General features: G+C 39.7%; 1 protein-coding gene across 1 annotated transcript in view; it reads right to left on the bottom strand.

Moving 5' to 3' along the window:
- EFEMP1 (EGF-like fibulin extracellular matrix protein 1) overlaps positions 1-24,589 on the bottom strand; it is a 58,504-nt gene extending 33,915 nt beyond the window's left edge. Inside the window, exons 1-5 of the mRNA XM_028089975.2 lie at positions 24,497-24,589; positions 23,718-23,758; positions 23,120-23,207; positions 18,639-18,687; positions 18,062-18,475 (exon numbers count right to left, since the gene is read on the bottom strand). Of these exons, the coding sequence (XP_027945776.1) occupies positions 18,062-18,475; positions 18,639-18,687; positions 23,120-23,200 (544 nt within the window). The 5' untranslated portion in view covers positions 23,201-23,207; positions 23,718-23,758; positions 24,497-24,589. The remainder of the gene's footprint in view (positions 1-18,061; positions 18,476-18,638; positions 18,688-23,119; positions 23,208-23,717; positions 23,759-24,496) is intronic.
- Positions 24,590-26,840: the final 2,251 nt, after the last annotated feature.

Raw genomic sequence — 26,840 nt, 5'->3', positions numbered from 1 at the left:
CTTTCACAAGTTATGACATTACTAAATCTAAATGGTTTAACCAAGAATTCAGGATTCATACAAACTGTTCTCCAGCGACTTTTCTTATCTTGTTTCCTGTGGTCCCCACAATAGCCCCCCTTTCCCTCACTTCAGACAGCGACAGGATATTGTCACCATTATTCTGCATATAGGGCATCTACTCAGCAAAGCCTGCCTTTTCTCTTCTCGGGATTATTTATATCCAGTTCATCCTTCATGACCCAGATTACATCCACTGCCTCTGGAAAAACCTGTTATGGCCCATGATTGCAGCAAGGAATCCCTCCTCTGGACTCCCACCACTGCTTTTATGATTGACTCCATGGGGACTGAGGCTCTTGACTAAAGTTTTGTTGACTTGAATTATTAAGCTGAATTATTTGTATCATTTAATTTTTTTAAAATCCGACCTTACCTTACCACTTCAGATAGCCTGAAAAGTCCTTGCAAGAAAGGTGGTATGTCTAGGCATCTAGTACAGTTTGGATACATATTAGCTGAATATATAGATCCATGAATTGGTGAATAAATGACTAAAAATTGAACAAATGAATGCATGAATGGTGTAAATCTCAGAGTATACATGAGAAAATATATCCTAAATTTATATGAACAATTTGGTGTCTGGTGAGGGAAAGGTGGAGTTCTTTAAAGCCAAGGCTCATGATATTTAAATGATCTTTTAATGCTTACAGGGCAAAAAGTAGTAGATCTAGCAAGAATGGCCAGCAATAGGCTTTTTTAGTTCCATAATCCCTCATTTGAGTCCTGCATGTTTGGGAATTTAAGATCAGCATGAAGTTATGGTGACAACCTGGCCACACAATGTCCCCCTTTCCTTCTACCCAAGGAGGGATTATGCCCTCATTCTCTGGGAAGGGGACTCTCCTCCAAAGCATTCAAGGATCATCTCGCTGAAAAATTAAATGAAATGTAAAATGCGGCAGGACAGAACCAATCTTACTCAGAGAGCATGCATGAGTTCTGGTGGGGGAGGGAAGTCATTGCTGAGTTTTATAATATTTTTTCCTTTTAAACCTTTGAAAAAAGATCAACTCTGGTTTCAGTTTAATTTTTTTTTTCAAAAAACAAAACAAAAAAAACCCTACATGGCCACTTCTTCAAATTTGTTCCAGATGGATTTAGTCATAGGATGATTGATTATCCACTCAGTGTGAGCTGTGTGGTTAAGCTCAGAAACCTACAACAAACTGGTTTGGAGCTGTGTTTCATGGTAAATGGCAGAAAGGATAATCCTTAAGCTGTCATTTTAGAGTTAGTGATGAGGAAAGAGGAATTTAGTGGGACTACTTATGTCAAGAGAATGTATTAGCAAATGGATGGTTGAATATGAAGAAATTTTATGAGCATAATACTTTTTTTTTTTCCTCTCTGGACTTCACGGTAAGGGGAACCACATCTGACTAGCAGCCCCCTTGAAGGCTCCCCCAGCTCTCACTGCCTGTTCCGTGGGCCAGACCCAGCTCCCCAGGATGCTCCAGGCCTGAGGCCAGAGGCTGGTCTCTACCTGGAAGCTGAAGCACCCATTTATCCTAGCCTACTCAACAGGCCCACAGAGGTTTTTATTATTGGTATCAGAGACACCTGGCAAATCTGGAAACTAATTCTGGGGAGACTGAACCAAAGAGAAACTACTACATTCCACTCAGTGCTGTATCATGCCCTTTAAAAGGCAGTTGTTAAGCGTCTGCCTTTGGTTCAGGTCGTGATCCCAGGACCCTGGGATCGAGCCCGCATTAGGCTCTCTGCTCCGCGGGAAGCCTGCTTCTCCCTCCCCGACTCCCCCTGCTTGTGTTCCCTCTCTCGCTGTGTCTCTCTCTGTCAAATAAATAAATAAAATCTTTAAAAAAAAAGAAATACTTAAAAAAAATAAAAGGCAATTTAACAACATTTGGTACATTTTCATTTTAAGAAAAAAACCCACTCCCTTTGGATTTTAATTACTCCTTTTAATAGCTGCATTAGCCTTTTATCTATTCTTTCCATCTGGTTAATTTACAATTTAGCTACTAGAATATTCTTTTAGGAGAGATTGGATGTGGCTGGTGGCTTTCCCTACCTGCCACCATTTGATTTTATAGGTTCTCCTATACGTTGTTCAATTTTTTGGTTTCCATCTTCACTGATTTTTCTGTTTTTACTCATATATCTTTTCTCTTTTTTCTTTCCCTCTATTATTGTCTTCTTGTTGAAAAACAAGCCACTATCCTGCCTCCTAATCAACATACCTACTCCTTAGAATCCCAAGAAAATACATGTTGGATTTTATGGCTTCTGAATTTTTAAGTCTTACATAACCTATTTATTGTAATCTTAGGTTATGCTCAGTACATGTCTGCTAATAGACTTTTGAGGCAAAAGAAAAGATGTAAACAAGTGTAAACATAAAAATGACAGTTCTAGGCACAGGCTTTTGACTCGGCTGAAGGAAGAAAAATGTGACCAAAACAGAACAGAGGTTTCTATGGGAGAGATGGAGAACATTTTCCATGATTCCCTAACAAACACACAAATATCACAGATGTCTAGGATAAAAGTTAACATGAAGAGCAAGAAGAATGCTTATTAAATTTATTTTATGTAACAGGTATGTAGGTATATGCTAATCTGCAAGAATAAAGGTAGTTCTGTTTGCTCATAAAGTTTTTGTTTCATGGATATGGTTTATTTATAGAGTAGATTAAAGGGGTTTTTAATTACAAAGTTTCAGAATCAAAGGATATAGTCATAATTATTTAGGCGTGGTTTTGGAGAGGATTGGTAGCATTTTAGAAGTTCCAAGTCCATGAAGGAGAGAAGGGTACATTCATTCAGAAGGAGCTGTCAGAAGAGCGAGGTTCTTACACAGTACTCTGCCTATTTCAACCACACCCATCAGGCTGTGTATCTGAATGAGTCATCCAGTCTCCTGCACTGCTGGGGAGGTGGGTGCATTTTGCTTTTTAACTCATATTTTGCTTTTCGAAACAATTCAAAATTCTAGATTTTACTCTAAAGGTTTGGTTTGGAATCAACGGAGGGGGAATTTTCATTATAGATTGTGGTACGCATGGCTCCCACATGATTCCAGACTTCTGGCATTCATACCATTGAATGTGGCCTGGATCTTGTGACTTGTTTCTAATGAACAGAATATGGCAAAAGTGATGGGTTGTCGCTTCCATGATTATGTCACAAAAGACTGTGACTTCAGTCTTGGTAGCATCCTCTCTCTCTTGCCCCCTCCCTTGCTTACTCTGATGAAGGACCATGTTGTGAGATGGCCTATGGAGAGGTGTCTGTGGCAAGGAGTTGAAGGAAGACGAACTCATGATCAACAGAGGCAGGAAGTAAATCCTGCCAACAACCACTAGTGAGGGAGCTAGGAAGTGGATCTTACCCAGTGAAGCCTAGAGATGACTTCAGCCTTGTGAAAGACCCAAAGCCAGAGGACCCAGCTAAGCCACATCTCAATTCCTGACCCAGAAAAAATGTGACATAATAAGGGTTTGTTGTTTTAAGCCACTAAGTTTTAGGGTAATTTGTTATGTGGCAACAGATAACTAGCGTGTAGACTTCCTTATGGTTTCTATGTGATGTATAATAATGCATACACTCAGGAAAGACTGGTTACTTTGGTTGTAAACCTGGTTTGAGTCTGAGGCTGAAAATATCCCAGAATGTGAAATGAACAGACTTGTAGAACTTAAACAGATTATTCTTTGCTGAAAGGTACTTAGGAAGGCAGGAAATCTTAGTTCAGAATCAAGAAAATAATACAGAGCCTTTAACATTTAGTGTTGGCACCTTTCATATTGAAGCAGTTTATATTAATACATGCAAAAAAGTGTATTTACTGTGCACCAAAATAAAAACAACTCCTTTCTCTGCTAGGATTGAAATGGAGTCCTGGGCTATGACATGAACCACAATAATTACCCTTGTCAGTGCCTGGGGAAAAGACTGCAGTGATCTAGCTTTAAAGCTTCAGTGATTTGGTCCAGACTTAACAAACAACCATTCTAGGTGTGAACTGTTTTGTCAATAAAGCTTCACATCATTAGAACTGTCTGTTTTTTTGTTTCTGAGTCATTAATGTTATTATAATCACAGAATGCACCTGCATTCTTCCCAGGGCAGATTTTAACTTGTTCTGGTGTGTTTCCCTGATAAAATACCATATGAAAGCCAAAGAAGAACTCCTATCAATATAAGCAGTTTAAAGGCCAGGCATGTATCAATTAAGAGCCATATAGACACCACACTTGGAAACTTTATAACCTAGACAAAGTGCACTCTCTTTACCTCTCTCTTAATTTCTCTCTTATTCTTTTACAATTGTTTTGAATAAGAGCTGGGAAGGACAACTTCTTCAACAGCTGAGAAAACTGAGGCCCAGAGAGGCTAACTGGCTTAATACAGTCAGAATCACTTAGGGGAAGACCCAGATGGGAACTTTTGTCTCTTGCTGAGTTTCCGGAGGGTTTTGCCACTCTTTGCTGCCAAAGACTACTTTCTGGGATCCTCCTGAGCATTCAACCATAAAAACATTCCACTACAGGAGACAAGTCTATTAATTAGTAAGCAAAGGAAATATCTATGTATTACAGCTGTAGCTGTAACAATGGAATTTACATGGGAGAAACTCAGTACTAACCAGAGGAGAAAAATATCTTTTTGAAAAAACAAATGAATAATAAAACCTCACCATATGCAAATTACCCAAATTATAACACATTTTGCTAAAGGCAGAAAATAGAGGATGAAGAATCACTAGACATATCAGCTTCCTGGTGGGAAGCACAAACTTTCAACTACTGGAAGACAGGCTCTGTATATATCCACCAAATCTAGGGGCTTTGTAGAAATGTGAAATCTCAGGTCTCATCCCAGGTCTACTGAATGAGAATCTTCATTTTAATAGGATCCCCAGGTAATTCGTTTTGCATTAAAATTTGAGAAGCACTGGTCTATCACACATAATATATAGAAGATTCTAAAAAACATATTAGACAATTGAATCGCAAATTTAAAAGACTCCATGAGCCAATTTTATAAAAACAGTAAAACTGATTTATTCAGTCACCCTTCCTTTTTTTCATTTTTTTGAGGAAAATATCCATTTATATGTATGAACATAAGTGGAAAATTAGTAATTGTAATACCATTTTATGAGATACTTCAGTAGAACCTATTTTCGATTAGTGTAGTCTACACTTGCTCATTGTCCTTAAAGCTCCTATCTTGCTCTCCTTTTCTTTCTCTTTCAGTTCCATTCTACATCTCTTTTTTTCTGCCCTTCATTCTTCTTACAGCTGCTCCTGACTCCCAGGGTAAGAGGAGATTCCTGGAAGAGAAGGTTATGGCTCAGCTGTTTGCCCTATCTTGCTTTTTTTTCTCCACAAATGTGTGAATATGGTCCTGGCCTCTACCCTAACAGGTGTTCGCTGCATTTTTTTTTTTTATCTTGCTTTTTCCCTAGATAACTGATTTTCATACTGAGTGGTATGTGGTGATGGCAGGTAGTGTTGGGGGGAGAGTGTCACTGTTACTTGAGTCTCTCAGCAGAGGAGCCAGGGAAGTCCCATGACAGGCTTCACCATTTCATCCTAATAATATTTGGTATACATATTTACAATCAGTCAATGAGCAAGCAACACTTAAGTCATGAATTTTCAGCAACTGCTGTTACTCAGTTGTGATCTTTGTGGATAAGAGGTTCACTTAACTGTCACAGCAAAGAGAAATTATTTCTTCTCCTTTAAGGGAAAGTGGTGTTTTCTTTCTGCTGAGTAGTAGAATTGACATACCAGTGATGTGTCATTTTTTAGGACAATTTGTAAATGTAGCTCTCCAAATCCAGTGCAAAGACATGGTCTGAACTTGAATCTGCATTGATTTTTCTTTTCCTAACCTGAGAACTACACTGAGTAACTTGCAGGTAGTTTTACCCTCTTCTCAGGACCTTTATTTGATTTTTTTAAGCTCTTGAGAAAGTTCAAAACACTACTCATATTTAATCAAATAATTCATGCAATCTTCCTTGTTGAGGTCTTCCTTATTTTTTCTTGTCACTATAAACTGTTCCCTTAATATGAGACCAGAAACTGTATTTTACCAAGAAAAACCATGTTATGACTCTCTGTAACACTTTTCGTAATGTGTAATTCTGCCTACCCCTGACTTTGATATTATAACCAGATTTTCCAACAATTCTTTAAAACTTTCTATCAGAACCCTAATACTGTGTGTGGCTGGGTTTTTACAAGCCCCAGATCTTCTAATAGAGTGATATTCTGATGGTCTATTTGGGGTATTAACCATCTGTGACAGCTTGGCTTATTGAAAACTATGGCTCTGGCATGCTTACACAATCCATTTTTCCACTTAAATTGAAAAATCAATGAGAAGATTTTTTAGTTTACTTAGAGTTGAACTCTAATTTACAATGGTTTTGTTATTTAACTTTTTTTTTTTTTTTGAATGAGCTATTCACCAAATAATCTTTACTGGTATTTCAGAAATATCATTAGCTGCTTAAATTGCACCATGATTAAGTTTCCTTCTTTCATTTAGCTTCTTTTTTTTTTTATCACTAGCTTATTTATTTATTTATTTTTCAATCACTAAAGAAGGAAGGTCATGCAATTGAAGTTCAGAACAAAGCCCTGTATCTTTACCAGCTTGTGTGGGAGGATTTTTTTCCCCCCTCTGGCTACCTCCCTGGATTAGGGTACTTTTGATATGCCAGGTCATGAACTATTTTTACAAAACGGACCCACAGCTTTTACTGGGAAGTTTAACTAATCATGAGTGACTGGAATTTTCTGCCTTGCTTGTTGAGTGGACTTTTATTCTGGGCTACCTCCAGACTATATAATTTACCAAAGTCTGAAGAATGTAAGAGCATGGGGATTTAGTGTCAGGCCCAAATAAGCTATTTTTAAATCCATTCTACGAGGGTCTACCTAAAAAGTTTATTTTGTTAAAAATTCCGTTTCTCATTGTAGAATACAGAGGTGGGTCAGGATAGAATCCAGGTAAATCTCTAAGAAGGATTAGTAAGGAAACGACCAGGGTGCTGTAGAAGTGTAACAACAGGGCCTTTGAGGTCACCCCCTAAGGCTTTTACTTCTATTTCGTTGACCCTGTCTCTACTGTACTCCATCTAACAAAATTACTTGACTGATTAAATAATTCAGTAGCTGTCCAAGGTGTCCTATTCTCTTGTGAGAGGTAAACACATGAATTTAGAAAGCAGTTTCCAGTGTTGATTTTACAGAAATAATGAGAGAGTAATGAAATCATTTTAGAAACTTTATCAGCTTTGATTGGTTTGATTTGGATACATGTTACTTTCCTACCGAAAATGATGGTTCATCACCCATGTCTGTGCATACGCCTGTCTATGGGTATGGACCTGAGTGGGTGTATGTGTGCATACACATGGATGAGCGGGAGTAAATGCAGGCTAGGCAAGAAAGGGGGCGTCCGGCTGGCAGACGTAGATTTCTGAGGTTTCTTTTAACAACCTCTTTTAGAATGTCCTTTTCTCTTTTAGATGAGGTGTCTTCTGATATCACAAACTGCTCAGGAAAGAGCATTGATAAGGACAGAAAACCATAGTATATAATACTCTCTCTTTAGGCCTCAAATTATGAAACACGGTGATTAGAAAAAAATTCATTAGTGGGTTTAATAAAGTTAAATTGATGCCAGATACTTCAATTGCTCCTGTATTTTGGGAGAATAATTAGAGTTGAACTAATTCTCTAAGAAGTCTCTTCAACAGTAGTTTGAGGGATTCAACAGCAGACTCTGAAAAACAGACATACTACTCTTCATAATTAATACTGGGTAAAAATTTGGTAATTTTTGATAAAAAATTATTTTTTACCAAAATACTGAGATATTTAAGTTTTTTACCAGATAGTAAAAATGTCGACCACGATTTAATGGCATGCTCATTTGTGAATGTATGTATGACAGGAGAACTCTGCTGCAAAATATTTTGCAAGTAAAATCTAATTACCATTGAACAAAAAATCTTAAGATTGTGATAGACCCGGTTTCCCGGGGGGACATGAGTTTTTTCCCATTTTGGATCATGTTCTACACCTCCACTCAAGGGAGCAGGAGTAGATTCCTTACAGCACACATAGCTGTTTAGGGTGCAAAATTTGTTTCATTACAGTTGCTGGAACTTTTTGGGATTTAACTATATGCACAATGGCAGTTTCAATTCCCATCATGATTCTTATTTTAGCTGGACATACATAAAAGCTATACAAATAGCTTTTGCAGATGTCTCTGGTTCCATTCCCTACTTGACACTCTTATTTCATCTACAGTTCAAGTATAAGCTAGTTATTAACTCCCCAGGGGCCCTCAGTAAGCTGGGTTCTTTCTTCCTGGGCCCCTGGGATCCATGGATTTTCTTCTCACCTCCCAAGCAACTCAGCTCTTCCTACCTTGGGACGAGATCAGAACTGTACTTCTTTAAGTCACCTACACCCACCTAAGTGACTTTCCTGGATTCTCCCCTTCAGCATTTGAACAAAGTTGACTTAAAAAGGATAATTTCTGGCTGGTAGTTGAGGAAAATGAATAAGATGGATTGCTCTGATCCTTTCTTCCTTTCTTACTCTTATTTTTGAGAGCTTTATCAAGTGCCTTGAGCTTGTTCACAATATCAGAGAGTTTACATAAATATTTTCCAGTCTTATGATTATGTTACTTTAAATATCATAAATATTAACACTTCCCCCAAACAACTGTATTTTCATTACTCACCATTAGATTTCTGAGGAATTATATATTTGATACAAAGAGGCATTTGCTAGTTAAATGACTTGTCAGAAAGTAACAAAAAAAAATCTAGTATTTCCAATTACTAGTTTTGCTCTAGGAATAATAAAAACCTGTTTATTCACCAGTGTTTATTAAAAACCTAACAATCTAGGATATAAAGAATAGACTTTATAGCTCTTTTTAAGCTGCTTAAGCTTAAAATGGGAACAAGGTATCTAAGACCCCAATTATTAATGAGAAATTTGATAACATATATAGTTGGGAAATATACCTTATATCCGTATATTTGGTACTTAATAGCTCATTTACAAGGATGGATTTAGAACTCAGAGTAAACCGTAAGCCTGAGCTGATGCTTAAAAGCCATTCATTTATTCAATTAAACACACACACGTGCACGAAAAAATGCATTTGCTTAGTGTCTATTCAATAATAAATAAAATAGGACACAGTTCAGGAAGAAATTTAAACAGAGCTGGAGGAACATATTAGTATTTTGTTAGGGAGAGTTACTGAGGGTGGAACCAGTCACAGATGTTTGCTCTGCAGTGGCTCAGCATCATGTGTACTTTCTGATTAGGTTTTCCTCCACCTCCACCTGTGCCTTTCCTCGTTAGTATTCCTATCAGCAGCACACTGTTTCTGGGGACTCTCCTGGGAAACCATTCTAGGGTAGAAGGAACACAATGCTGATTCTCACCTATTCTGCTTGGCTACACTATGGTTACTTCCTCCACTGTTTGGATTTTAATTTCCTCATGACACCTCTCAACTTCCCCTCATAATTCTCTTCTAAATGGTCCATTCCAGGGCACCTGGCTGGCTTAGTGGTTAAGTGTCTGCCTTCAGCTCAGGTCATGATCCTGGGGTCCTGGGATCAAGCCCTGAGCCAGGCTCCCTGCTCAGTGGGAAGCCTGCTTCTCCCTCTCCCTCTGCCTGCAGCTTCGCCTGCTTGTGCTCGAGCTCTCTCTCTCTCTGTCAAATAAATAAATGAAATCTTTTTTTAAAAAATGGTCCATTCCAGGGAGGAACCAGACTTTTTTTTTAAAGATTTTATTTATTTATTTGAGAGAAAGAATGAGAGAGAGAGAGAGCAAATGAGAGGGAGGAGGGTCAGAGGGAGAAGCAGACTCCCTGCCGAGCAGGGAGCCCGATGCGGGACTCGATCCCGGGACTCCAGGATCATGACCTGAGCTGAAGGCAGTCACTTAACCAACTGAGCCACCCAGGCGGCCCAAACTTTTGTTCTTGACCACATTTCTGGGGACATGTTTTTTTTTTCTGTCCAAATATGGATTTCAGTAAATTGGAAGGATACCTGTATCACACATTGGTGATAGTTTTGGCAGTTTGGTTATGCACTTCTTGTGATGTCCCATGTGTTACTTTGCTGGACTGTTGTTGGTTTCTTCTATTGCTTTTTGATAACTGAGGGGTCAATGATTCCAAGTTCCCTAAGAACAATGACCACTCCTTCCTTCCACTTTGATTTTATCAAAGTGCCTCACAACACAAAGTAGTTCTCAAACTTGATTGAGTTTGTCAAGCACTAACTAAATGCGTTTGTGTTCTGTTTGATCAATTTCACTTGTGGTATTGCTTGGTTACCCTTGAATAGGACAGATGCAAAATTATTTGAAAAGTAGTTCAAGGTTTAAAAATTGATTTTCCCCAAATCTTAAGTTTTTCATTCTATTTGCAACACATTTACATAATGTTGATTCACTGTCTCTCCCTCCTTTGAATCTGTTGTCATATGAAATTGACAGCAATAAGCTGTCCATGCTGCTGCCGGTATCTTGCCACTCAGTCTCCCTTTCATGTCATTTCTTCACTTCATCTTTATTAAATGTTTACAAATCAGTTAGGTTCAAGCTACAAGCCTGAAATTGTGGCTAAATGCTTGCAATGACAGCTGTGGTTTTCTGCCAATATTTGAATTCAGTTTTCTTGATCAGTTTTGTTTTTTAGTGTGCAATTTACAGTTACCTCCTGGAAAAAGAAGCACGCTAATGGATTCCAGATGTGGCATGAATTACTTATTTGTACATTCGTACAAAATCAAACACATTTGGGACAAATTTTGTTTACTCTTTGGTTTCAAAGAATAGAATTGTGCCAGTAATTCAACAAGTGTAAAGGCAATCCTTACAAATGGGGCAAATTGTTGATTTCAAAGAGTACAGTTTGAGACTTTCTGCTGGAGAAAGAAATAATGAGCCAGTAACCAGTGCACATTTCTGAAGTTACCCAGGCTTGCAATGCTACTGTCATCTGCTTCTTTTTCCTGCTACAGGGAGAAGGAAATTCATTCCATAGATTAAGTGTTAATTAGTGTTAACAAGAATCTTGTCTTTGATGAGAAGTAAATCCTTGATCAAGTTTAAATTGAACAGAAGACACTATGGGAACACTTCTAATATCTGATGATATTCACAGACTCTAAATAGAATGAGGTGTTAGCTGGGCATCTGGTAGTGGAAGGATCTCCTATCACTTTGGTAAATGAAAGATGCTTTAAGGCCAAGGTCCTCATTTGTGACTCTGCATGAACTAAACCTCCAGACAGTATTATCTCATCTCACCAGTTTGTGCTGTGAGCATAAGGGGGATGCCTATAGAAGGTATGAGTATCTCTTAGCACCAACCATTACCATAGCCAGAGCAGAACTTAGAGTTTCACCAACTGACAGTTTAAGGACTGCTATGGTATTTCACATTTGCAGGTTTTATAGAGAGATGCAAGGTCTCTTGTTTCCTTCTTTAGATGCTTCCTTTTCCTCTAGACTGCACATATCATACCCTACTAACTAGGATTCATGACCGCTCATGTTTAGGAATCAGAGTACTGGTGATGACAATAAGAAAGGGGAGAGAAATAAAATAGAAATATTCTATCCTAGAAACAGAATATATATATATATATATTTTTTAAATGTTTTATTTATTTATTCATGAAAGTCAGAGAGAGAGAGAGAGAGAGAGAGAGAGAGGCAGAGGCAGAGGGAGAAGCAGGCTCCCTGCCTAGCAGGGCCCGATGTGGGACTCGATCCCAGGACCCTGGGATCATGACCTGAGCCGAAGGCAGACGCTTAACCATCTGAGCCACCCAGGTGCCCGGAATATATATATTTTTGATGGTTTCTTTTTCCTACTTCACATTTTCCATGTAAAGTATTATGACCCTACTCTCTGATTTTTGTAGCTGAATGCAATTTTCTGATGTTAGGGTTAAGTTGGGTCATTGGTTCTCAAACTTGAACACCCATCAAAATCATAGGGTTGTTAAAACATAGATTGCTGGGTGCCATCCCCAGAGTTTCTGATTCAGTAGGTCTGACGGGACCCAGGAATTAGCATTTCTAATAAATTACTGGATAATGCTAATGCTTCTAGTCTAGGGACCACACTCTATGACATCATAGTGTTACGTGGTTATACAGCACAGTCTTTTGTTGCAGAAGTGTGATCATACTGACCTCTTTCATCCTTTCACCTCAAATAGGTGCCATTCAATTTTTATGAAGCAATTTTAAGGACACTTCTTAAGTGTGCATGAATCAGATACATATACATACTGTTCACAAATGTATACTAGAAATAAGTCTTTCTTTTTTTAAAAAAATTTATTTATTTATTTGAGAGAGAGTGAGACAGCACTTGTGCGTGAGGAAGGGGGAGGAGCTGAGGGAGAGGGAGAAAATCTCAAGCAGATTCCCCACTGAGCTCAGAGCCTGAAGTGGGGCTTGATCTCATGACCCTGAGATCATGACCTGAGCTGAAACCAAGAGTCCCTGACTGAGCCACCCAGGCGCCTGTATTAGAAATGTCTTAACTAGGCATTCAGTGACTATAGTATTTGGAAAAGTAAATTACGAAACTGTGCTAGATTTTTCAGGAGAAAATCAATTACTTCTATTGCACTGCATCAGCTTATTTAAAAAGTAATTAAGTTATCCCTATAAACTGGATCCCCATTTATTTACATGACTTTGGGGAATTTTTAGATACTCAAAGGCAATTAACAACTAAAAACAATGAAAAGCGATAAGCAGGCTAAATACCCATTTTCCTTTTTGCTTGAAGTATTCGTTTCTGTTAATATCATAATTTACTCAATTATAGTCTTCCTTTTGCAAAATATCTATTTTCTGAGATCAGAGTTCTTCACTGGGTTGTATAATTATATGTAACAAAAATTAGGCATTTCCTGACAAAACTAACCAAAGCGATGAGAAACCCTAATGACATTAGTGAGGATCAAAAAAAAAAAAAAAAAAAGGGTAGTGTTTGAAAGCTCTTTGTTATGACAATGCTGGGTATGTTAAGCCACTTGATTAAACTATAATTTATAAATCCTCTTTTGGATATGAGATCATTTAAATTTCAAATGAAAGAAGTCAAAGAAAGACGTCCCTAGCATCTGAGAATCTGTACATGTTAGTTCAAGTTTCTCTTTTTAAAAGTAGATGTATAGATAATAACTTCTTTCCTTTTCAAAATAGTATTTTAGTTATCCTTATGTTTATAAAGAAATGTGCAAAAGATAATAGGTGATACCCAACAGTGTAGAGCTTTTTAAACCCTGAACATAATTTTTTTTGTTCCTTTAGGCTGTATAAAAAGGCAATTTTTTTTCTTTAGCTTTTTTAGTTGCTCCTGAATCACAGACAATAGTGATAAAAATGAAATCATTTAAAATACAGCTAATTTTTAAAAAAAATTTGACAAACAAAACTATAGTTGAAGCATGATATTTAATTTGGCTGTGTGGTACATTTTTTCCCAGCAGAAATGTGGAAAAATGAGCTACCTATGTTATGACATGTATCTAAGTATGTAGGTGCTAATGTGTAGGTATTCTGTACATGCAAAGTTTAGAACAATGTGGAAACCAGCTTATGGACAAACTGACAAGTGGGATCCTGACAACGGCAAAGAAGGGCTATGTCCAGGTACTTAAAAATCAGTTAAGTTTTGTTTTTGAAAGTTCAAAACAAATTAAAAGAACAAATTTCACTGGACAAACAATGCCCTAACCTGAAAAAATGGCTTTAACGTTGAGACTTTCTCACTCTTGGCTGTGAGGTGCAAGAGATTCCATTATCGGGGGTGTGCTAGGGTGATCAACCATCCCATTTGCTCAGGACTGAGGCATTTCCGGGAATGCGGGGCTTTCAGTTTTCGAACCAGGACAGTCTTGGGTAAACAGAGACAGTCGGACACCCTAGTTTGTGTTTTCACATCTCTCAGTTATTATACCTTATATAATACAAGCCAGGTACTGTACTTGGCTTGGCTCCATAATCAGCTTCATTAGGCATTTGTATCAAGTTGATTTCTTCATGTTGCAGTTTCTTTGGCAAGTTAGTAATGATACCTGTAAATACTGACTGATTTCAGTAATGACTTGATTATCAGCTATACAAAATACTTTATGTTTAATTTTTTTGTAAGTTCAATTAAGTAAACAAATTCCTTCAAATTGGGCAATTGATGCTTTCTCTTCTTACTTGCCAGTTCCCAAATGATTTTTTTTTCTACAAGAATGAGGCTTTTAAGAAAGTTATATATGATTTTAAAAAATGCTTTCTTAATTTGAACTAGTGATTTTGAAATCCATTGCCTTTGAGGAAGATACACAGAGACTATGCAATAAAGTTGTAGAAAAATAAAGTGATCCATTAATTGGGTATAATATATTCCCCATTCACTCACCTCCCTTTCGGAGCAGATGAATATCTGTTGTCTTTTACACAGATGATAGATCATAGAGAAATGATTTCTAAACCTTTATTTATACATGACTCCAGGTATGGGACAATAAAATGATATTCATGTAATTTTTATAGTTGCCAAGGATGGTGCCTGTCATTTGAAATTCTCAGTGCAAATTGCTCCCCTAGTATCAGCTATGGTTGGCAAAAATTGTCTGAAAAAATTTCCTCAGTGTGAATTGATATTTGGATGTAATGTTGCTTTTTAAACTTCTTCCTTTTGCACAAAATTGAAAAATTCTGGACAAATACATGAAAAGGAGTAAAAAAAATCATGTTTTCACTGAATGTTAAAACACAGACAGTTGGTTAAAAGTATATTTATAAAACAGGGGTGCCTGGGTGGCTCATTCAGTTAAGCATCCGACTCTTGATTTTGGCTCAGGTTGTGATCTCAGGGTTATGATATCGAGCCCTGAGTAGGGCTCCACGCTCAGGGGGAGTTTGCTTGATTCTCTCTCTGCCCTCCCCCCAACCCCAGCTCTCTTTATCTCGCTCTCTAAAAATAAATAAATAAAATCTTTAAAAATATATTTATAAAATAGAATACACTTAAAATATCTACTGGTATTTAAATTATTAGGCACCATCTGTAACTGGTAATAGTGTGTTCAAACGTACAATTGACTTTAACACTGAAGTACAGTACAGATTTCAGCCATTACATAAAAAATGTCCTCAGCTTTAGGTTATATAATGATAAACTGTACCTGTTGAAAAAATATACGTGGAAAAAAGAAATAATTTTAATACAAATATGACTCATCTGCAGGCATTCATTTATTCTGATCCAGCAACCATGGTAAATGTGTTTGGATTACTGGGCATAGTATGAAACATTTAAAAGGGAGTGGAGATCTCTTTTAAAACAGAAGGCTCTTCAAACTCCACAATGATGTCAGAAATATAGGTCCTTGGAGCACATTATTGTTTTAAGCAGAGGTCCCCGCACTTTCACATTGGTTATAAAACATTATTTTGTGCTGCTGGCCTGGAATGAGAATGTCATGCATCTGTAGGCAATTAGAAGAAGCTGGACTGCATGTTTGATTAGCTCAATAATAAACGGGCACAAGTGTGACTCTACTTATGTTAGTCAGATTCCCTAGACAGATTATCCTGTTGTTATCATATGAAATAACCCCCTTTTATCAACAATTAAGTAAATCCACATTTATGGGCACTTTGCAAAATTGTGAGGTGGGAAGAAATCCAACTTAAGCCTTAAGTCATCCAAAAAACTTTTAACCCTGCTTTCAATGATACAGACCCCAATCCCAAGTTTTAGAAATTGGTTGAATTATGTAGAACAGTTGGGTTGGAAATACCCTGTGTGCACACAATCAGTTAATATGTTTTTAGCATCTATCGTAAGCAAGGCATTTAATAGTTTTAGCTTATAACTAAAGAAAAAAGTTCTCACAGAAGAATTACAAATGTTTTAATCTGTGAAAAGTAATTTTGTAAGGTAGTTCTAAATCTTAAGAAAAATTAAATAGGATTTCATTTTTATTATTCACATTTTATTATACAGTTTCTACTATAACCAATGAATGTTGTAAGTCTTGAATATGCCCTATCCCAGAACTTCTTCATTCAGTTCTAGGCATTGTTCTTGAATTCAACCACAATCATCAGTGATAGACTATAAGCCACTTTGGGAAATGACTCATTCATTTACCTGTTTTTTTTTTCTCCTAAGTATCATTAAAATATACATCTGAAGCATGAAAAATAATTCAGTATATAAAAGTCAATACTAAAAAAAATAAATAAAAAAAAAGTCAATACTTAAAAAAATTTCACTGTAACTTTCCAGTTTCAGGAAAAATACTACCAAACCTTCCAATCCAACTATATATTTAAATAACACAATTAAAAGTTGCTATCTTAAAAAAACTCGATACTTTTTATCAATATTCACTCACATATACATAAAGTAACCTTTATGTGAGGTTATCTCACATAAAGTGAGCCTATCTCTTTGACATAATCCTTAAATTAAATATCGGAATATCAAGCAGATGCTGAAGCATTCATCATCATTATTGGAATTCTGACTCATGACAGTAACACGAAACAGATGCTAATATGATGCGCCCTCTGAAAAGTGACACCATCACAGCATGGGTTAGCTCTTGATGTGGGGTACTTAAAAATTTGAACACAAAATATAAAATAATAAAAGTCAGGGCATGATGGGTGTCCTTCATTTATAAGCCATTTGAAATCTATCTCATACAGAAGATAAAACTCTAAACCGGCACATAAAGGGCAGCATCTCAGGGAAACAGAAGATGCTTCTTTCACTTAATGCAGCAGTTTAGGTGACCCTGATTGAACACCTCAGTGTTGAGGGAGGCAGATGCTGTCATCCTCACTCATGAACAGGTAGGAGGTTAGAAACTCCTGGACCCTTTCCATTGGCCAATGTGTACCAGGCACCTGTGGTGTAATATGGGATCTACTCTGTCAGCCCCTGGCAGTGCAAAAGGAGTCTGGGGCTCCTATGACCCAGCTCAGTAACGAGCTCCACACCAGGCAGATCTGAAAGGGTTTGCTAAGTAGGAAAATGGAAACAAAATCTCTTAGCACAGTCCAGTTAGCTAATATCCTACACATCTTCAAAGCCCAAGATTCTTATCATTTTGCTAGCATGAGTCTACAGCTGTTTCTAGAATACACAATGATGTGTACTCCTTGTGAAAATAAACAGAAAAACCCAAGCAGATGGTGCCATGGTGCAAGTGATATAAGCAAAACGTACTCAGATGAGAACTTAAAAAGATATAAATGTGAGTGGGGCAGATGCCCTCAAAGATAATGAGAAACAGAAGTCCCATTTCTTTATTCCTCAGTGAGAAAAATAAATTAGTGGCAAGTTCAATGAAAAGAAAGCTTGAGAACCCAAAGGAGGACATTTATGGAGTAGCTTGACAGTACAGTTTCAAAGTCCAAATGAATAATCTGGCTGTTCCTTCTGAGAGCTGTGACCCTAGTTCTGCCTGCCTGGGTTTGAAAGCTAGTTCTACTCTCACCACCTGTGTGACCCCCGGTTCCCAAACTTGGCTGCACCCTGGAACCACGTGAGGAGCTTTAAAAAATATGGATGCCCAGAACCACCCCTCCCACCCCCCCCGAAGACTGTTACTTAATTGGGCTGGGGTGTGGCTTAGATATGGAGAAGTTTTAAAAGCTCCCAAGTGACTGTAGGTAGGTGCCACTATGATTGAGAACCACTGTGCCACAGCTTCCTCATTTGCAAAATGAGGACCATACAGGCACCAACGCCCTTTTAGGATTTTTGCGATGATTAAATGGTAATTCAGGCAAAGCCCTCAGCACAATGTGTGGCGTGTGGGAAGCTCTCAGTAAACGTGAGCTGTTACCATCCTCACCACGAGGTGCACTTGGACAAGAACATTCTTGTTAGCATAGTAAGTCATGCTTACCTTGGCACACATTATGCTCACTCTGTTCGTAGCCTGTTGCACACTGGATCCGGTGAGAAGGGTTGGCAGGGATGCGCTGGGCGTCTGCTGGGTTCCGCCGGATGACAAAGTTATTTCGGCCAGTCTGCACTTCCGGGCCTGCCACCGCAGCAGCACTGGCAACGAAGCCGCCCCCGGGCATCACTCCACTGGATGCCATGCCGGTGGCCGCCATGCCCCCAGCGCCTGCCCCCGACGTGGCAGCTGCATTGGCTGCTGCACCCACGCCTTCCGCGGCGGGTGTTTCTTGCTGAGGTTGTTCATTATTGACAATAATCTGGGCTGTTTTAGGAAGACAGAGGTATCCTCCATAGTGGTTGACACATTTCATTCCACCTTTGCAAGCGTCTGGAACAATGTCACATTCATCAATATCTGCAGTTGACAATAAAATAAATCAGGGATCTTCTCAGAGGGAACTCTGAACATGTAAATATATGCTCATGCCTTTTTGGTAGATACAAACAGGACAGCAAGAGTGACATGAGATGGAGACAGAAAGCTATGTTCAGAAGGGAAGTCTTTGAAGTTGGCTCACCTTTGCACTGCTGTCTTACAGGATCCCACTCATATCCATCTGTGCATTGCTGTGAAGAAAACATCAAAGATGGGACCAGGAGACAATTAATTGGTGTATCCACTTCCTAAGAAGTCACTCTAAAAGCTTCATTCCTATGGCAACAATCCTTGCTCTAGAGTCCTAGATAGATGATGAGATGGGTAGTTTAACATTCCCTAGATTTTCTCCTTCTTCCTTCTTCCTTCCTTCCTTCCTTCCTTCCTTCCTTCCTTCCTTCCTTCCTTCCTTCCTTCCTTCCTTCCCTCCTCCCTCTCTTCCTTCCCTCCTCCCCCCCTTCCTTCCCTCCTTCCTTCCTATAAATCTGTGCATTGGACCACTTCAGGGCTCCCTTCTCAATCACCAGCTGCCTCAACTCTTGTGCTGTATTTGGTAGAGTTGCACATCACCATCTCGGAATTCTTTTCTCTGTCTCAATACTGATCTTCTCTAATCTCTCTGAATGACCGTTTTTGCTTTATTTGCCCTTCTTCCACATTATAAATTTTACCACCACCACCAACAAAAACAAGTTCCTTTTCTCAGCCCTTGACTCTTCCCCTCCTCTCTCAATTCTCTTAGAGCATTCCAGCACCTGCCTTTCCTTATTCCTGTTCAGCTGAGTCCCAAGCCTCCCACTCACACCCTGACCTGCCTCCTAGTTTTAATTCCTACCAGTCCTCTCTAGTTCACTCACTAAACAAACCATCTACTGAGTACCTTCTCCTACTGGGCACCATTCTAGTCCCTGGGCATGCAAAAGGTCATGAAGACCTTGTCCTTGTGGCTCAGAGATCAGAAGAGGAGACAGACAGGTAGACAAGTTGGAGCAAGATGTCAGGTGCTGTGACACAAGCATGTATGTGCAAAGAGTGATGGACTCTGTCCAGGGCTGTGTGTGGGCATGACAGGGTGGAAGAGAAGGCTTTATGGGGGAGGCCACAAGTGAACTGTGCCTTAGAGGCTCTTTCCAGGGGAATGTGGGAATTCTAGGATGAGGGACCATGTGAGCAAAGGTGCAACATTGTTAAAGAGAGAAGGAGCTGCAAGTAGTCTGAGTGGGGGGGATGCAGTTAGAGGGACAGGCAGGAACCAATTCCTACCTTGAATGTCAGTGAATCTCAAGCTTTATGATCAAGCCTAAGAGTCACCCAGGGTGCTTGTTAAAATGCAGACCTAAAGGATTGGATTCTGTAGGTCTGGGTAGGAGGCTTGGAATCTGAATTCCTAGCAAGCATCCCAGGTGATTCTGACACAGGTTGCCTATAAGCTACTTCTTGAAAAATGCCACGATATGTGATAAGAGGCCCCTGAAGAATTTTATTTATTTATTTTTTTTCCCTGAAGCATTTTTAAGCTCAGGAAAATATGTGACCAGATGCAGATTTGAGGAAGATGCTCCAGGAAAGACTGAGCAAAAGTAGAGTGAACAAACAAATACACTTGAATTTTTTTAATAGAGTTGAGAGCTGCTTATGCATACAACAGATGCTTGGCAAGTAAATAGCTGAATGGAGACAGAGAGCTCAGTTTAAATATCTTAGCGATATCTGAAACTTCACAGGGTGAAAACTAAACTCACTTTATCTCCTAAGCTAATTCTTTCTAGTTTCTCCAACCTGTCCAAGGCACCACCACCTTTCTTAGGACCTTGGATTATAACTGTAACATCCACACTGACTTTTCCACTTATTTTCCTTCAAGCTCTGCTGACTTTGTGTCCAGTTCTGTATCTACCACATTGGCATAAGCTTTCCTGACTTCATGAATAGGCAAGGCTGTTTGGCTGTCCTCCATATCCCTGTGTGCTGCACACAGCCTCCATGACAATTCTTCTTGGTCTCTTGATTGTGTTACTCCTACATTTAAGAGCTCACACTGACTTGCAGACTTCTCAACTCCCACTTCTGCCATCTCCAGGTTCCCCCCACTACCCAGCACCAGCCCATCTAACCTTGTCATCTCCTCAACTTGTCTTGGTTGTTTTTACCTCTAGACTTTGATCATGTCATTTTCTCTGATTCAGGTGCCTCTTCAGCCTTTCTAGATTAATCTGACATCATTACTTCTTTCAAGATTCAGCACAGAACTCGACCTCTTCCAATATGCCAGTACTGACATTACTTCCTTGCTTTTCTATCTCTTTAGCAACTTGTATAATCAGTATAATTATAATATTTGTACTTGCTTATGAACTTTGTAGTTCTCAACAGTATTTTCCCGGGGTAAATTCCCTGAGGTGAAGGTCTGAATTTTCTTAGTAAACAAATAACCTTGAATTCTTTTGCTGGTGGTAAGAACAGCTTATGCACATTGTAGCTACTTGGCAAAAAAATGGCTGAATGGACCCTAACTTTAAAATGGAAGGAGTAGGGGTGCCTGGGTGGCTCAGTTGTTAAGCATCTGCCTTCAGCTTAGGTCATGATCCCAGGGTCCTGGGATCAAGCCCCACATCCTGGGATCCCTGCTCAGCAGGAAACATGCTTCTCCCTCTCTAACTCCCCTTGCTTGTGTTCCTTCTCTCGCTGTGTCTCTCTCTGTCAAATAAATAAATAAATAAAATCTTAAAAAAAAATAAAATGGAGGGGGTATTTGAGGCTGTCTTGTGAATATGAGCTCAATCTTCCAAAAAGTATCTTTCAAGCCAGGCACAATGACAGTTCACTGAATAATCTGTATGCTAACTAGAGAAGACATGCAGATTGTTTTGGGTATTTAGTTCCAGTACATTTAATATGGATCTACTATTAAACAAGCCTAGACTGAGTTTAGCTTCACCACTTGCTGGCTGTTTGGCCTTCAGCAAGTTAGATACTCTCTCTGATCTTCAGTTCTACTATTGGTGAAAGGAAGATGATACCACTTACCTCAACCCTTGCTGTGAAAATGAAAGGAGATAGTGTCCCCACAATGGGGTACTCACAAAGTAGTTACATCTTATTCTTTAACCATGAATTATTAGGCATACACAGTTCAAGAGAGAATAGACCTAATTTTAGAACAAAAAGGATGTCATATCTGGAAAATCTGCTATAATAATAATGAACCCTAGTCAGTGGTTTAAAACTCTAGTGTTTAATCCACAGGGATCTTCCTCTGCTAAAGATGAATGTGATTTAGTTGATGAACCAAAGAGAAGGGGGTATAAACAAGCAATTGTAAAAGCAATAAAATATTTTATTGGACGACTATAAAAATGGGTAGTTAATTTAACTTTAGCTCCCTAAGAAGGTAGTAAGTTTAGCCTGAACAACAAAACATTCTCATTTGAAGATAAACAACACATGTATTCATTTCTCATGCTTTATTTATCTTCAGCAGAGGAAGCAACTACATTTATCATTAAGTTAACAAAATATTTATGTGAAACCCTATTTGATTTATAGTTGATCTGAACAACAACAAGGAACATTTTCCAGATGAATACTAACATTCTGGGGATAATAGGATACCAAAAAGTGAGATAATGTTTATTATCAGTAATTGACATTAGCTCACTTTTAGGAGTTTTATTTTCAAAAATTTTTCACATTCTTTTGAGTAGGATTACTTCATTTTAAATTGGGAGCAAGTAGAAAAATATGTTTTTCATATTGTGATCCAGGACAAATGTCACTTGCCTCACGACACTGGTTAAAGACTAGAAAACACAAAACAAAATCAAACAAATAAAAAAACAAAATGAGGTGCAAACAAACTCACTGGAAGTGAAGTAAGTACTGCCCTCTGTTCTCACCATATCCATTCCTGATAGTGGGATGGGTCAGATGATGTTTTCAATATTTTATCATACGTTGGTTATGTCCATGCAATCAACTAATTAATCAGATATTACTTGGAAATAATCAGATGCAATTAATTAGAAAATGCAAAATCAAATTTCACACAATGCATTTTAGGACCACTTCAGCCAATATTGCATCCTGGTAGCACAAATATTCTACCTGAAGGGCATTTATATGAATTATCAGTTATACTATAAATGAATATATAGCCTTTATAAATTCAATAAAGGCCACTTCATGAGAACATAAGTCACATATACAAATGAGGTATGTGCTTTTGTGATGTTTGATCTTATTTGACTTGTCTTACTCTGCAAATTTTGGTTTTATCTGCATGTATATAGGAATCCAGGCTTTCCAATTCCTTACCCTCATTAATGTATTGGATGTATTGGAAACATGGAGCTTACTTTGGTTTTTGTTTTAAAGGGGTCTCCTTTTTCGGTCTTGCAAAAATCATTACATTTTGGTCCCTATCTCCACTGGTGATCTAAATGAACTTTTGGAGAGACCACGGGCAATTTAAACAAATCTTAAATGTGAACCGTCCTAAAGCGTTGTTTAATTTATTATTCTCCACAGCCTACAGCCCACATACACTGGAAGGAGTGGATAAAGTCTCCCTTGTGTCACAGAATCCCGCTGAACACACTTATCTCAAATTCCATCACCCCTTACCGTGTACGTGATGGTTTCTTCGGTGTCCTGTGACTTGACCAGCGCCAGAGTCAGCATAGTTAGGAAAAGGGCTTTCAACATCGTGAATCTCAAAGAAAACACAGAACAAACTGATGCTTAGTAATTGCTGCGGGGGGGGGGTGGGCAATAACAAAACTTGAGCTGTGCGGTAATAAGCAAGGAAGGGCAGGAGGGAGAGGCTGAGGTTCCATCATACCCAATTTCCAACCTACTTTCTCATTCCCCCTCCCCCTCCTCAACCTTCCCTGGGCCAAACGAGACACTAAAGACTGTAAAAGGGCTGCAGAATTACATTTCACTTTACTCCATCCAGCTGCGCTGAACATATACAAAGGATAGTCAGCGAGCATTTTATACTGCACCTACACAACAGGATCCAGAAAGGGGGTGGAAGGGAAAGAATAGAGGGTAATTAATTTCAAGGGAGATGGTGCATTTGTGTGTATGTGTGAGTGTGTGTGTGTGTGTATGAAAGAGAGAAACAGACATACGGACACACACACACACACACAGAGGGGAGGGGAGGTTTAGCAAATCTCATATTCCTTGAACATTAAGGCTTTCCCTATATGCTCACCTCCAGCTAGTGAAGTTCCTCGCACAGCTCAGCAGAAATACCTGTGAATTAATATGAATTACCTTGGCCTCAAACTTTTTTTAACAAAACACCAAAACAAAACTCAAAGAGCAATCTCCTCCGCTAGTAGAATACCTGCCCTTCAGAGTTCCATCTCATATCCCCCAGAACAAACCCTCAAAGTGGCATTTCTATGCCGTTCTCTGCGCGCAGTTTTGTGTGAAAGCCCCAGGTTGTGTGGAGGAGCAACCCAAAGCGCCTGATTTTCTGGGCCTTATCAGTCCCTTGGTACCCGACACACTACCTTCAGGATCGGGCTGCCTAGAGCCAGAACCCGCGGACCACACCGCCGCCCGAGGTACTAGTTTCCAGGCGGCCGGCCTGGCGCCCCCCAGGAGGTGAGGTTCCCTTTTTTAAGTTAACAGGCTGCAGCCTCGGGAGCTGCTCTGCGCTCCCGCTTTTAGCCAGCTCCTGTGGAATCCAGTTGCGGCTTAAGTCTCGTACATTAGCCCCCTGAAACTTTCAAAACTTCGTTTATGGGCAAAGCCCAGTCGGCTGACTGTCGGCGCGCACACACTTGCCCATCCAAACAGATGTCACCCTGGTACGCGCACATGCTGACAGATCGCATTCCGAGACCGCACACCTTCACCTCCCTCTCTGCCTGAGAGATCCTGCACAGTCTGGGGCAGTTCTCGGGTACTCTGCACCCCTGAGGTTACCCCACTTACTTCCCTCCGCGCGGCCCGGCGGGCACTGGGCGCGCCAGGGGCTCCTACCTGCGCGGCCGCGCTGCTCTCCGGGCCTGGGCAACAAGGGGAGAGTGCAGGGGAGGGCAGCCCGGTGGGTCTGAACTGGCGAGGTCTGGCAGCGGCCGCGGCGGCAGGAGGAGGAGGAGGAGAAAGGGAGGGAAAGGGGGAGGGCGGAGGGGGGCGGAGGAGAGAGCTGAGGGAGGCGCAAAGGCTGAGCTAGGCGCTGCAGGCCGGGCGGGAGAGCGCTCTGCGCAGCTGAGTCTGCGCCCCCTCCTCCGAGGGCCCTCGCGGCTGCGGCGCCTGCCCTCCTCTGCCAGCCCTTCACCCCAGTTCCCAGACACGCCGGAACCCCAGGCCGAAGATGGCATGCTTGGCATGTGAGGTCTTGGGTTTGAATCAGCCTTGGTGATGCTCCAGGCTTCAGGACAGTATCTCGTGCCCCGTAGAAGGAAAACATCTCTCCCACAGAGCTGCTCAGGGTCCTGAGAAATTGCTTAAACATTTTTTTCCAATAAGTGAATCCTAGGACAGTTAATTAACCCCATTCATTGGACTGGTTCTTTTTGCCCTTTCTTTCAGATGATTGATTGATTGATTGATTGATTGATTGATTTTTGCGTGGGGGAGGGTCTGCTTCCTCAAATGTTGAAAAAAGAGAATTCATTCAACAAATTTTTGACCTACTATGTGCCAGGATTGGCAGTGGGCCAGGTATAGCTCATGTTAACAAAATTGTGAGGTCACGTTTGTTTTTGGTCTCACAAACCTCCCCTATTTATGGGCCCATTTTCTTACCTACTGCTTCTCTTCTCTCCACTGGTTCACTTGCAGGAGTCCCCACTACTGGTCATTCAAAGTTGGGCATTTCATTTTCACCTTTCATACTAATGTGGAATTTCGGGAATCTGGAGAGCAAAAAAAATTTTTTTTCTGGCTTCTTCAAATCATACCACACAGATTGCTGTTATCTCCGAAGGCTCTAACTCTACAGTCAGATTAATAGTTTGCTTCTAAGGCAGTCATGTCTTCTGAGAAGCAAACAGCCAAATACAACTTCATGAATGAGACAATGTGCCAACTGAAGGTACTAAAGGACTTTGACCCCAAGCAGAAGACAGAGGCTGGGAGAGAGAGGATCAGCTCCTTCCCCTTTTCTGCTGGCCAATGGGGGAGAAGGTGGTAGACAATGCAAGAGAGAGAGGCTTTGGGTGGAGGCCTCTCTCCTTATCTCTGGGGTATGCAGTGGGTTGTCTAGATCTTGCCAGATTGGTTGCAAGCCACACAATATTGGGCAAGATCAAAAGAGCTTCCTGGCCCTGAAGCTTACATAAGTATGTGGGATTTTGCTAGTAGTATTGAAGATTTTTACTACTAAAATTCAAATAAGTTTGTTTTCCCAGTCTTAATGACCCCCAAACTTAAAAAAAAAAAAAAAAAAGAGGAACCTTGCCTTTGTACAGTAAAAAGATCTGTCCAGACATTTTCTTCTATTTTTTTTTTAATTCTATCTTCAGCCCTCTCCCCAGAAAAAGTGGGTTGAAACTCCCAAATTTCTATCTCCAGCCGGGAACTCTTCCTGCCTGAATATCCAACTGCTGACATTATCTTCATCTGTACACCTAATGGGCATTTCAAACTTAGCAGGTCTGCTGAGTCTCACCCTCTCTCCCAGCCTACATGCTTCACCATCTTGATTAATAGCAATTTCATCTTTCCAGTTTGTTCAGCTCCAAAATCATGAGTCAACCTTGATTTCTCTTTTTCTCACACACCTCGCATTCAATTCTTCAGAAAATTCTCTTGGCTCCATCTTCAAAATATATCCAGAATCAGACCACTGTTCATCACTTCTTTTGTTAACCCCTGGTCTGAGCAATCAGCATCCTCCACCTGGATTATTACGATAGCCTCCTGCAGTTTTTTTCTCAGCAGAAGTTCATATAGATGGATCCTAGAGTAGGTGTTCTTCCGTGTCTGGCTTCCCTCACTTAGCATGCTTCTGAGATGCATCCTTGTTGTTCATTCCTTTTTATTGCTGAGTAGTATTCCAATGTATGGATATACCCTGACTTGTTTATCTGTTCACTTGTTGATAAATATTTGGACTGTTTATGAATAAAGCTGTCATGGGCGTTCATGTAGAAATTTTTGTGTGGATGTATGTTTTCCTTTCTTTTAGGTAAATAGGAGAGGAACTGCTGGGTTATATGGTAAGGATATGTTTAACTTTAAAAGCAAACACCAAACTGTTTCCCGAAGTGACTGTACCATTTTACATTCCTACAAGCAACATGTGAGATCCCATTTGCTCCACATCCTTGCCAGTACCTGGTATTGTCAGTCATTTATAGTGTTAACTGTTTTGGTGGGT

The sequence above is a fragment of the Eumetopias jubatus genome, unplaced genomic scaffold (genome assembly GCF_037043125.1).
Source record: "Eumetopias jubatus isolate StellerSeaLion01/CBP00866 unplaced genomic scaffold, mEumJub1_p1.0 scaffold_9, whole genome shotgun sequence".
Taxonomy (NCBI): Eukaryota; Metazoa; Chordata; class Mammalia; order Carnivora; family Otariidae; genus Eumetopias; species Eumetopias jubatus.
Note: the sequence above shows the minus strand (reverse complement) of the source record. Positions and strands in the feature narration are given on the sequence as shown.